The following is a 13,690-nucleotide window of genomic DNA, read 5'->3' as shown; positions in this document are numbered from 1 at the left end:
TTGCCTATTTTTGCAGCCTAACAATATAGCAGACTTTGTTGCTGGAGATAGATTGGATAGAGAGGTAATAAGATGTAAAAACACACATAAGTCTGGTAAACCAAGAAAAGGCAGTCATTTGAAAGGAATAGCTATTACTCTTCATATTATCTCTTATTTTTACTAGCATACAGACAAGAATTCACTTTGTCAAGATGATTAATATTAGAAAGAATCACCTAGAGCAGTTCAATATTTTCTATTTGTCAACACTGGAGACACAGGAGTGAATTTACCTGCCAAATGTAAGCAAACAAACTCATCTCCCCAGAAAAACATACCATTCAGTATTATATTATTGCACATCGATGACTTACTGAGATATCCTTCCACTGTGAATAATAAAAGCTTTCCATCTCACACCTCCTCCAAGAGGTACTACAAACAGATACCTCCTAACAGGAGTGGTGTATCTCCACCAACCTTGTTTTACAGATAGTGTATATGCTGATGATACTTTTGTCACGATCTTATGAACATACCCCAGGGGTCGGCTTTTTAAGGGATGTTTAAAATGCTCATCACCTTGGAATGACTGCAGAGAAACAATTACTTTACACATATCCCTGCAACAAAGCTTTGTGACCCAGCAGGATGCTAACTCTAAAAACAATCCTTTACACAGCAGGTCACTTAAAATTGCTATTTTTTTAATTAAGTGAATAAGTTGATTTAGTTCTCCTAAGAGCCAAATCAAGTCTTGTCTTATCCACAGTTTTGCACAGCACTGCCTATAAATAAATGACCGTCACATTTTTCAGGAAGTCTGTGTTCTTTTGGGTCATAGAAAGGACTTGGATGGTCAAGAAAGCCAGAGACACTGATTAGTCATGGTTAAAATGCCCAGACCACATGTAAGTTTTGGAAGTTACAAAATTTTAACTTTACGCAGTAGCTGAAAAGGCCAAGTAGAGGCATTTCAATGTTGTGAGGGACAGGCCACATAATTGAACTGGTGGCCTCCCCAGAGCACCCCTCTCTGTCCCTTTGGCGAATGGGCAACTCTGCACACTCTGCCTGGCTCCCAGTCTGGTGGCACAGGGAACTAACTCGAGCTTTGGGCCAAGATTTTCAGAGGCAGTTAGCACTTCTATTGCGTTTTAATGGGCCCTATGTTAAGCCTCCTGCTTAACAAGAAGGATGATTTTTTTTTAAGGGGTGAACACTGACCACCTCTGGGTGTTGAGTCAATTCATAACATTCATTTATTCTGATATCCAGTGTCTCTCTTGGCAAAGGAGAGGTCAGAAATTTTTAAATCCCCCAGAAACAGCATAAGATTTATCTTTTCACACAGGCCTCAGAATCAGAAATGAGTTAAATTTGGGCCTCAGAACCCAGAATTTAAGCTGCTGAGTTTTGTCCTTGTGTCACTGTCTGGTTTTTATTATAAAATGACATGCTAAACGCTCGTTAAAATGAGTGTGATGTATTTAAAGACACCGATAAGAAATGTAAAATTAGAACAATGTGTGCCTATGGTATGCTAAAGTCAATGTCTCACGCTTAAATTACACTTTCCTCAGTATTATTAGAGCGCTGATAAAGAAAAACTCAGATAAAGATGAGAACAACCAGACATATGTCACCATACGCTTCTTTCAAAAGATTCTCTCAGATTTTTAAGCATCTGCTTTATCTGTGTAAATTAGGTCAGTGCACAATTCTCTTCATTTTTTCTGTCCTTAGAATCCTTGGCATTACTGTAGGGCACACAAGTCAAAAATATAGGTGCAGTCAAGTAAAAGGAAAGCAATCTGTCTTTTCTGCACAAGGGAGCTTGCTATATTTCTAGAGGGACAAGGAAGTAAAAAACTGCAATTACCAAAATTACCGAGTACAAGCCAAGAAAAATACAGACACCTGCTTTCTTTTTCTTCCCTCCCTGGTATTGGGACCAGAGAGGTAAATGCCACTAGGAAACTTTGACAGATACTTAAAGTTACCAACAAGTCAAGAAATGCTAAGAAAATGCTATGCTATATATGCATAGTTTTGAGTAGACAACACTCGCTTTTCTTGGAAAAACACATTTTCCTGCTACTCAACATATCTTCAATTTTCTTCCATTAAGAGTTTTTCTGTACAGTAAGAATCATAATTTTATACATAATTAATGTGGAAATAAATTCTGCATTAGCAGGGAGATGGCAAAACTCAACGGTCTTTCAATGTGTGATGTTCAATTCTGTTCATTTTACATTTTAAACCCCTGCATTATTGCACTGAGAAGCACAGCAGTCGTTCATCTCCCTGCTGCAATGACTCATTTCCCTCTGTGACTGGCTGCTTCTCTCTGTAAGGAAGTCTTATTTTCATGTCATGCTTAAAACCATGTAAGGAGTTACAGTTCCAGCAACTTTTAGACCTTTCCCAGATTTCTTTTTAACTCCATTAGATCAGAAGCTCCTAGATGCTCAGCTTTCAAATGTCAGGACACTGCCTTTATAAAAAGCAAAAGTAGATGGTTCCAGTCAAACGGAAAGCAGCTAGGAAACCCTTCCGTTTACACCACCAATTTTTATTCATCTCAGCTAAGTGAAGGTGAAACATCTGAAAGTGGTTCCAAGGTCTGAACAAATCAGTCGGCACTGTAAAATGAATCGGGCCTTTAAATTAACTGAAGATGGACACTCAAGATGTCAACTACATGGGGAATTATTAATTCTTTTTCCACTGTAGTACTTCTAGGACTGTGCAAAGAAAGCAGTTGTTACTGTAAAGACTGAATTAGCATGTAAACTTTGAGAAGACATTTTAAAGGATCAAAATGCTACTCTGTGGTTTACAGAATACAGCCAGCCCCAGGCAAGAGGAGGCAGAAAAAGAGACAAGTGGTCACAGGTAGTAGTTTGGGCTTATGCCTTTAAAAACTTTAAAAAAAAAAAAAATAAAAAAAAAAATGCATGAGTATTATTGTCATCTGTTTCCCACAGACACGTTCACTTTCACTTCACTGATGATTAAGTATATTAAACCCAGTGTCTTTAACACAAAGCTTTGTCTAAGCTCTGCTTAAACAGCATCTTCTTTGGCCACTGTGGGAGACAGAATACTGGGCTGGATGGACCCAGTCAGACATCTCCTATTAATGCTGGCTGCTGTTCTGAGTGGTGGTGGACATATGGGATGCCTTGCTGATTGCCTCAGCACTTGCAAGAATTTCACCCAACTTCAATGCTTTTGAACTGGATATGTAGTAATTTCCCTGTAGTAACTTCATGTCAACACAAAAATATTTGGCAAAGTGAAATAACAGTTATTTTCATATACGCCTAATTTTATTAGAGTACTGAACAGCCAGAAGAATAATTTAGATGCGCCTTGCTAGAAGAGTTTTAAATAGCTATTTAAATTTAGCAAAATACTAATTAACTACTAGCATGTAGCATAGCAAAGTTTAAGAATAAATCTCAAATTTGCTATTCCAATTCAGTAAATGTAACTGCAAGCAAAAGTCTTTAGGCTTTTCCCATGTGTCACATCCTTCTCCTAAGTAAAGGAACACACAGATCTTCTGTGAGTTATCATCCAGTTTGGGACTACATCTTAACCTATTCTTATGTCTGGTTTCACAGACCATCCATACAAAATAGGCCTGTTCAGGTTTACTTGAAACTAGCCAAGATGTACAGGTAATGCCACCCTAAAATAACACAAGAATTGGTAAACCCAGTTGTATCGGAGGTCCAGTGAACCAAGTATCCTTTGTAAAAGACAGGAGGTTTAAGAAAAGTTTAGAAAGTAAACAGGCACACCACGATCACTCCAGCTTTTGGCAGTCAGCAACCACCTGAGATGGAGCCTCTACCATAAGCCAGCAAGCGTAGTAGTCATGGCTGTCTTCCTTTCCAATAAGCATGGCTTACAACGCTGCGAGACATACAAAACCCACAGATAAACAAAAATACATCATTTGTCCTTGTTGTCAGTCATAACAACTTCATTTAAATCACTGGATTTGCAGCAATTTGTTCCTGCCGTAACTTTGGTTTTAATCTTTCTCCTGTCCACATGGGCCCCATGAGGAGCTTTGTAAAAAATTAGCTACCTGCTTTTTTAAACCAGGAATGTCCTTGCTCTTTTATCACATCAAAAAGTATCAACTCTAATCCATCTTTCTAAGAATTTAAATCTACACTTTTTGTTATACCTGTTGCAATGCTTCTTTCATAAGCATGGGAGTTTTAACATATCACTGAACGTACTAGATGAATAGATTTTGTACGTCACCAACAGATGTTACTGTAACGTTTTATCTAAGTTATTTGACCCTTAAGACACAACAATATTCTTGTTCTCTGGCAAGCTGGGATGACAGCTGAATTCCCTTATTGATTTACGTGACCTACTACTGTAGCTGCATCGAAAATGCAGGTTTCCTCTTTGTAACAGTATTCTTCAAAAGAGACACGTCAACTCTCCAACTTGAAGTGTTTATAACCAATGTTGTTAGTCATAAAAATGTTCTGTTTTATCAACTACTACTACTACTGGTTTCATTTATATTGCATCATTGCCACAGTCACAGATGAGAGGTCCACTTGGCTTGCAACTAATAGACAACTAATGTCAAATTCCTGTCTTACTGTCCTAGAGCTTAGATGGTAAACTGCCTGATGTAATTAGAGCAGCAGGTTTTTCTTTTTCCTCCCATTTCTATTCCTGTTACTCTTTGCTCCCACTGCTCTCTAGCAACTGAATAACGGTCTCCTTCCAAAGTCCTTCTCCTCAACCATTTAAATGCCCATTTCTCCTCCGCTGTCTGGTGAGCTTTAAGAACAATCACACCAGTTAAATGCTAGGCATTTTTCTCCCTTCTGTTCTACCAAGAGAGGAGAACGTTAGTTACGGGACCCTGGAGGGGAGCTGGGATGGTTCTACCCTCTACCCATAAAGAGACTTTTAGCTTCTTGAGCAAAGCAGGCTTACAGATTGTGCTCTTGGTCCAGTCAACCAATCTCCCCCCGCAACACACGAATCGGTTCTCCCACATACAGCAGCGAGATAGCTCAGCTCCTGCTGGTCTCAGGGAGCTGGATACAGGATGGTGACCTCCGGAAAGACAAGCAGAGTTCGGCTGCTAGCACTGCTTTTGGCAGCAGACAACTGCAAGTCAGCCACGGCATCTGTACGGCTGATGAGCCAGACATTGGCTCAGCCACCCACAGCGTGCGCCGTCTGCACTGCTAGAAAGGGGAAAGCAGGGAATCGCGTAGGTCCCTGTTAATGGAGCTCAGGAGACACCACTCGTCTGCGGCCTCACTACTCCTGTGCTCATGGAGTAGCTTCTCTCATGGTGGCGTGGTTTAAGTTTGCACATGATGCCTGCCTTCTCTAACCTCATCCCTTCTCCTTTTTCATCACTTACAGAACACATTTTGGTCCTTCTCCCTTTCAGTCTCTTATTTGCCACTTAAAAACATCACGCTCTTTTGCACCTCTGCCAAAAAGAGAAGGAGGCCACTTGCATTTTGGTACTTATAGTCTGATTATCTCCCGAGGACAGAAGAAAAGGAGAGGATGAAAGGAGGAGTAGATCTTTAGGGAAACCCAGTGACCTACATTATCCCACTGGATTTTTATTGCTCTAAAACAATTAGGAAGATTAATGTTGTCATCTCCATTTTAGGAGCTCTGACATGCACGCACATTTTAGAGTATTTTATAAAGACTAATGTAGTCATCTGCCTTAAATACAGCAGACCTTTTACAAATAACAGTTTTATATTTCCCCAACAAGATATAATCCACAGTGAAACGCATATCTGCATGAATAGCCTTGATCCGTTAGCGGAAAGAAAAAGGATTTAGTCAGAAGAAAGACTTGCACATTTCTGATATTAATATGCAGATTTAACCTAAGAGCCAAATAATTCAAAAGCTTTACTGTAGTCATCATTAAAATGGAGAATACCGCATAGTCATTATATGGCTTACAAGCAGTAGATTTTTTTAATAACCCACAAACTCTTCTGGCCTCCCAAATACTCAGGCTTTTCCTCCCCCCTTTCTGCAGAAAATGCTAACATCCACATGATTTTTCCTGATTTTTGATTCACTGTTATTCACCCTCTATTTTGTGCGTTCCCCTCCCCACCTGCTTTCATTATTCCTGCATTACTCCAGATACCCAAAACTTGGCTCACGTCTAATCCGGATTTCTCCGCATGCCCTGGGGTGGGGAGGAAGGCTCCAAACCCCCCATGCTAGTCTAACATCACAGCTGTCCTCTGCCTGGTCATTCCATGAATCAACCAAACTCCTTCCCCACCCACCACATGCTGAACAGAGATCCAAAGGTACTTTCACTTGCAAATCTACATCAGGAGAGGGGCAATTACTAAGGATGTGCAATGGTAAGAAAATTGCGTGTGCTCCTAACATGCTTCATAATAAGGCATGTAGACACTTTATAACACAGAAGTATAAGATGATATGACCTATGCTGCCTTACAGGTGGATTTTATGAACTCCAAAATGATGTCTAAGAATCATCCTTAGCTATTTTGCACCTGATAACCCTACAGGCTACCTTGCCTGTGCAACAAGGTGGCCAATTCTGGAAGCATGGCTTCTTGAGTGGCAAGGAATGGGAGGGAAATTCAGGGGGATGTATACACTTCACTGTCCTACAGTCCTTTGCAAACCTCTGTCTAGAATCATCAGTCCCTACCTGTTTTGAACACTCTGTAAACTACACTGAAAATGAGTGTCACTTTGTACTACAACATATCTCAACATTAATTTTTTTTTAAAAAAAATTGATTTTCCAAAAGCTTCTATTGATAAGCAGTTACTTTGAAGAGTTTTTTTATATTCAGCCTCCTCTTTTTTTCTCATAGTGTCTAAATTTATAGTCTTTAAGGTGGCTCATAAAAGCCACATTCTTGTAATCAGGAAGCCAATTGCTAAAGCTCATTTCCCTTCAACTACCAAATAAGGTGTGGGTAACTTTGATCTCCCGATGTCTTCTATGCCAAAATCCACCTCCAATGCTTCTAGACTAGCTTTCAAATCATTTTCAGAACACATACGCTGAAAACATCCCAGACTGCAGTTGGCCCATTACCAGTAACAGTAAGTGGTGTGAATTTCAAGGCAGGTGGTGTTACTTCACTGCCAATTTTTTACAATTTTTAAACTCTACCTATGAGAGGCCCAGCTTCACTGACAGTTCTGAGGCTTCCAGGTACTGTGGCAGGATTTCCAATAGATCCCTGTAAAAAGTGTGACATTACACAACAGCACTGCAGATGCGGACTCTTTGCCAGCCATAGCTCTGGAAATATATCTACAATTTTATCAGGTAGAAATGAGCCAGTTTAAACTTGGCACCCAAAGAAGTTTCCTCCCAGCCCAGCTGTGGTGCTGCAGAAGTTATTACCCAACAGCCAGCCCCAAGCTGCTCACCACTGCATCCCTGCTGGGTGCTCTGACCATGGCTGGCAGGCAAGCCCTTTCCTTCACAGTCCCTGGAAAAGCTGTTCTCTGCCTCACCAAATCTCTGCTGACTCTGTAAAGCTAAAGAACTCTAGCTGAAGCCTGGTTGCTTTTGCACCTTTTTTTTTTTTTTTTTTTTTTTTTTTAAACATTGAACTGTATCTCTAACTGTCTGAGGCTCCAGCCTTTACAAAATTCTTCATTCAACACCAAACTGAGACGACATGGGAATCTCTTCCTTAGCATGCCATTTCTATTTCAGAGTGCTCATCGGAACAAAGGCCAGTTTTTCATTTCATAGTAGAAGAAACAGGGTAGAGTGAGTTGCATTAATTTCACGCTAAAAGATTATTAAATTTCAGTTTCAGGGTCTGATTCACACTTTGCAAGTAATGTTGCGAGCAACTAGTTAGTGACTGAAAACATTAAGTGTTATATTCAAATGAAGTTTTTAGGAATAATTTTTAAAGCACAGTTATGTTCTGCAAACATTTTGGTATTATAATCAGACTCATTCCTTCTTTGTACACTCCTGTTTTTAATGTCTCCCTATAATAAGCAAAACCAAATTTTCAGCATTGTCTCAGCCATAACATGATGATATACTGGAACTTACAACCAACCATCGTAATTTTACTGGGGCAGAGCATACAGCAGCTGTGATCACACAAGCAAATTCTTTTATACACAGAACCTAAAGTAAGAACAAAATATGCTGGTCTATGTCTGTGAAACTGAAGCAAGCTGTACGGAATCACTGGTAATTTTCAGTTAAATAGGTGTATGAGGTTTTTAATAGATCCACAAAGGTTACTGAGTTACAGAAGCACAGGGTCAAACACAGTGACTACTTGGACACTACTGAAAAAAACCCCAGGAACAGAATCGGTGTTTTTGTTAGCCAAACTGTGAAGACTGTAGATGAGGGAGAGTCATTAAGACTGAAACCACCTCTCACTCCCAAATGAACTCTGCATATAGTGGCTGATGCACAATAGCAGGACAATTTGGTTAGGTTTGTATCACCATACATAATGCTATATAGGTTACTTTGTTGGAGAACTTCATTTATAAAAAAAAAAAAAAATCAAAGCAACAGTTATATTTACACACACACAAACAAAAAAGGTGACAGAAAAATAATTGCCAAGAGAATCTCTCCTACTGGAATATTCTGCTGTTACTGTGATATCAGAATTACTTTTTGGCCTGCATCCCTACAATAAACACCCTTTGTTGCAAGAAAGTAACGCATCATACCTTTTTCTGCCTTGCTCGTGTTATGTTTTTCAAGTAGGAGGTAACGAGGACTTTCAGGAAGAAAAGGCAGAATCACAACTTGTATCAGTGAAGGAACAATGATTGCTCCAAATAAGTAAGGCCACCGAGGTTCCTGCAAACAGATGCAAACATAAGTCATTAATACTCTCCTATAGTGATACTAGGAAGAAAAATAGCTTTGATGGGAAACACTGCAACTTTTCATCATTCAACATATTGCTTAAGTGAGCAGAGTTATGTCTTCTGCCTGAGCTTAGTAAGCAGTTTGAACACCTTCCCCTCAAATCACCTTACTCCAGGGCCAAGGAAGACAGAATTCAAGCCATCAGCTGACTGAGAATGAAGAGACACAAGGAAGCTGGAAAACAGCAACACATAACATGTTTTCCCTTTCCTTCAGCATCAACAACTACACATGTAAAAGGACGATGTATACTCAAATGTATATTCTACACATCATGCCCACTCACAGTAGTATATCACTCATTAGCTTTAAGAACCAGTACAACACTATTTTCATATAGTTACATATACCTGCATGTTGTCTCTTAGTTTAATCTAACTGATCTAAAAAAACCCCAACCCATATATATATGTTTGGCTCTGTCCTTTAATTGTCATAGTATGGGTAAAATCCTGATAACAGTTCAGCTAAGCTGCAGTTTAGCACAGTTTTGTGGTTCTTGGTGTAACGTAGGCACTGACCATTCAGCGTTTCACAGCTGCTGGGAACGAACCAAGTTGGGCTGAGGTCTCATCACAAGCCTCTTCTACTTGGCAAAACACAACATTTGCTTTACATATACAACTAACACATAGTTGGCCAATTTTCATTTCCATTCAGAAAAGAAGAGATATAGAGTTCAAAGCAATTAGAGTGAAAGACAGCTATATAATTGAACAAGAAAAAAGATACCTGGCTAACTGATGTGAAGTTGTCTTTATGAATGTTTTCTCTTGCAGCCAATGATTCCACCTCTTAAGCTGGCTTCCATGATAATTTAAGTATAAGAAATGGGCTTCACCTATCCTCCTGACCAAAATCACGGGATCTTAAAGAATTCCTTTGGATTTATGATAGTGTAACTAAGAATAACACATGATACTGTTTCCCACTCTGAATTAGCTAACCCAGCTCAGATCTTCAAATGAAACACCCACAGCCCTGTTCCCAAGTCCATGAAATAGAAATTACTTTTTCTATTGCCTTGCAAGTGATCTGCTGGAAGCGTCTAGCAATGCGACAGCCATCTGCAGCATCCCCCCCAACACAAAGCACCGATGACCCTTCTCTGGCAAGTCCCCTAAGCAGTTTTAACCTGCCAGAGCCCCACTGCAGTGTAGGTGAAGAGCACAAATTGCTGCACTATCCAACACTATTTATATGAATCTACTCAGCTGCTAGCACATTTCAGATACAACCTGACTTTGATAATTTTCTTTGAAATCAACTGGAACAAAGTTGGTAACGTCCTCACATGCATTCATTATTTAAAACCAGCTACAGAGGGTGACCTGAGCAAACCTCTTTCTGGAAAAGGCTGGGAAAAGCAACAGAGAGTTCATCTAGCTCTCTGGGCTTACTCTCAAGACCCAATACTTTCAAGCAGCTTAAGAAGAAAGGTGCAAGCAATATTATTTTCTCCTGCAAAATGGCCTTCGATCCATCCATGTTCTTAAGATACCTTCTGTTCCAATTGAATGCCAAGATAAAACTTTCTAGTCATTTTCTCCAAGTTCAGCATTCATCTATTTAATTCAATGCTTTCTAATCTGAGACTTGGTTCTTAATTGAAAAGACTGCTGAGTCTTCAGTGGGCCTACTGTTCAGGCATCTTGTCTAGCACATTTTCAAAAGCTTGGCTAGATCAAAGGCAGATTGCACTGCATCCTGGCTGATCGAGCTCTGAGAGGCACTGGGGGTTTGGATCCTGTCCCTCCATCAGAATGAATCTACCCCTTCAGAGCCCACATTTCCCTAAACAGAGCTGGATAAATTTTATTTCAATATAATTTTTCACAGTCAAATCAAAGGTCAAAAGCCCCCAAGCTGTTTTCTGTTGATAGTTTTTATTTTACATTCTCCCACTTCAGCAATGCCTAAAATACAATACTGCATGGTACGGGATGCAAACCAAGCTCCAAGACTGAACTGGGGCCTGAGATAACTGAATAACCACCAGGTAGAATATATGGCATATCTCCTAATCAAACTTTTCACTTGCTCTTTAAGTGATTGAGTTTTTAAGAAAAAAAACCAAAACAAACCCACAAACAACTCCTGGGATGGGTAAACAACTTGAGAAAGGGATTTTTTCAAACGGTTTAACACTTGAGGTTATCAGTCTTCCCAAGAACCTCCATTACCATGAAAACTTCAAGATACTATTTCTTCATTCCTATTTTTTTTTCTTTTAATGCAGCTGAGTTGAGAACTTTACCTAATATAGGAAAATTGAGTGGTTAACAATCTATAACAAAATATATATAAACAAATGAGCCTGAATATTATTTTAAAAACTAGAAAATTAAACTAAGGTTAAAACTTTAAGAACAGTTAATAATCACACAAAGAAAGTAGGTACCTGTTTGTAAAGAATAACTTAAGGAAACAAGCAGTATAACTCATCAGTTTCATTCTATTTCTGCCTGGAATAATTTCCTATAATATAAACACACCTGATATGTATCATACAAAAAAAAGTTTATATGGTGATAGAACTTTTTACAATACTTCTAAATAAAAATCTTACTCTTGATTCGCACATCATATCTTCTGTAGGTTTCTTCCACAATGTCAAGTGCACTTCTTAAAGAAAAAAGTATCCTCTGAATTTTGTTATTACTAACATTCTGCCAACCCATGGAGACCTACTTGGAATAAGCTTTCACCCCTTTTAAAGTCTCCATAGTGTATGGTTTTTCAGTTGGTCACATTGCTCTCAAATAACTCTTCTGAAAGTGTTATTTTAAAAAAGGTATGAACGAGACTGAACCTCTGAACTTACCCTTCACAATAAATAACAGACCCTGACAGCATAATAAAAAGCCTTCTATTTTCACCACATGAGACATTGAGCTTTATTAACTTCCTCTGTGAAAGATTTCTGTTTTGCTTTTAAAACCTTAAGGTAAAGAGTCATAAATATGCTCCCACTTGCCGTTGCTGGCATGAGTTGATCAATAAGTCACCGAAGTCGATGGAAACTTCTCCATCCATTTCAAAGGTTTTTGGGTGATGCCTATTCAATGCGACAGAATGTATGTTCTACTTGCTTTTCTCTTAATTTACATTATCTGTGTTCAAATTCTTCATCCCACAACAGAAAAGAAATAGGAGGACTAAAATGAGTTTAAAAGATCCATAAAAAAATTGCAGAAAATCAAGCTGAACTAGACCCTATAAAGAGAATTAAAAGAAGCAGGGAAAAAGAGGGTTCCCTAACCTCTTTAAGAAGGAATAGGACAGGATACAAACTGGGACAATGCTCAGAAGGTAAAAGCAAAAGGCAGCGTAGGTGTGACTTGGGAGACATATTAACACTTTGCCTCAGTTGTCGTCAGTAAGAAGAAGCACACGGGCACCGCTGAGAGAAGTGAAAACAACCACATCCCATTTTATCTCCGGAAAAACTTAAAAGAGCATTAAATATTTTAATTACAGGGGACGTGACTCATCACCTACTCAGAATCAGTACAAATAACATGTCAAGATGGTAAAATTTTAATTTTAAACTGTCACATTATGGATATTTGCTTAGGCTGGAGCACGAAAAACCCAGCTTTGATCTGTTTACAAAAGACAGTTAAATAGTAGAGCAAGTTTGACAAGCACAGACTTATTCAAAGGTTGATGTAATAAAGTGCAAAGCTGCAGAAATACGGGGCGGGGGGGGAGGAAATGGATAAAGCACGACATGGATTTATCAACTGCAAATGAGACAAGATCAAACTATACCATAATACAGTAAAGCAAATGTTACCATGTCAAAGAATCATCAGCTAAAATGAAGTAAATGAAACTTACTTTAACAATTAAAAGGTGGAAAAGAAACTGGCATGGGGAAATGTCAACAGGCACTGCTGACAGCTGAACTGTTGGTCCATATGAAGCTCAGTGATCTGTTTAGGCACCGGTTACGTTTAGTATTTTCTCTAATTAGGAAGATTTTGATAAACTTTGAAGACGCTTTCAACACAGAAAAGACTAAGAATATACACATAGATATAAAAATTTTAAAAGGGAGAACTGAATTGTTGACAGGGTCATACAACAGAGGTGGAAAGAAGTGCTCTACTGCCTTGTATGTGGGTACTCCTTTTTGGAAAGATCTAGTGAGGTCAATTAAGTATTCCAGTACAACACGTATGACAGGATCAAAAAGATGGGAGTAAGGAAATACATGACTGCCACAGGCTCTACTCTCTCTCTCTCTCTCTCAATAATTTTATTTATTTATTTAAAAAGCACAATCTGGACATTTATCCTACTCCCCATTCCCAACTGAGTATCAACCACTACAGCACAGTCGGGCTCCTCGTTTGCTCTCTGCTCCAAGTTTGGTTTTCTGTGCTGTGGAGAACCCCACATCCCGCTGAGCATCCCTGAGCCCAACTGCCCCAGGGCACGCTTCCCACATCCCTGTCTCCTGTCCATTCTAGAGCCACAGGGAAATTACAGCACCCCAAAATACCTCCTCCTAGGCAGCCGCCTGCACACAGGGTAGCACAGGGCACTGCCCAGAGGTCTCCAGCCCTGCTTGGCATCCCAGAGTAACAGCCACGCTGCCTCACAGAGCTATTGAGGGCTTCTTTAGCTTTACTGCTTGAAAGGTGCAGGAGATCGTATCAAAATAAATACTCACTCTCCCTTTTTCTCATTCAGTGCACGCACAGGATGAACTGTGATCTCTCAGTGAGCTGGTCT

At 39.4% G+C, this 13,690-nt stretch overlaps 1 protein-coding gene across 1 annotated transcript in view; it reads right to left on the bottom strand.

The window, feature by feature from the left end:
• Positions 1–13,690, bottom strand: part of SLC2A9 (solute carrier family 2 member 9) — a gene marked incomplete at its 5' end in the record, with an annotated part of 107,149 nt that overhangs the window by 59,442 nt on the left and 34,017 nt on the right. The window contains one exon of the mRNA XM_049794591.1: positions 8,743–8,875. Within this exon, the coding sequence (XP_049650548.1) occupies positions 8,743–8,875 (133 nt within the window). The remainder of the gene's footprint in view (positions 1–8,742; positions 8,876–13,690) is intronic.

The sequence above is a fragment of the Accipiter gentilis genome, chromosome 3 (assembly GCF_929443795.1).
Source record: "Accipiter gentilis chromosome 3, bAccGen1.1, whole genome shotgun sequence".
Classification (NCBI taxonomy): Eukaryota; Metazoa; Chordata; class Aves; order Accipitriformes; family Accipitridae; genus Astur; species Astur gentilis.
This window is presented reverse-complemented; position numbering and strand designations above follow the sequence as displayed.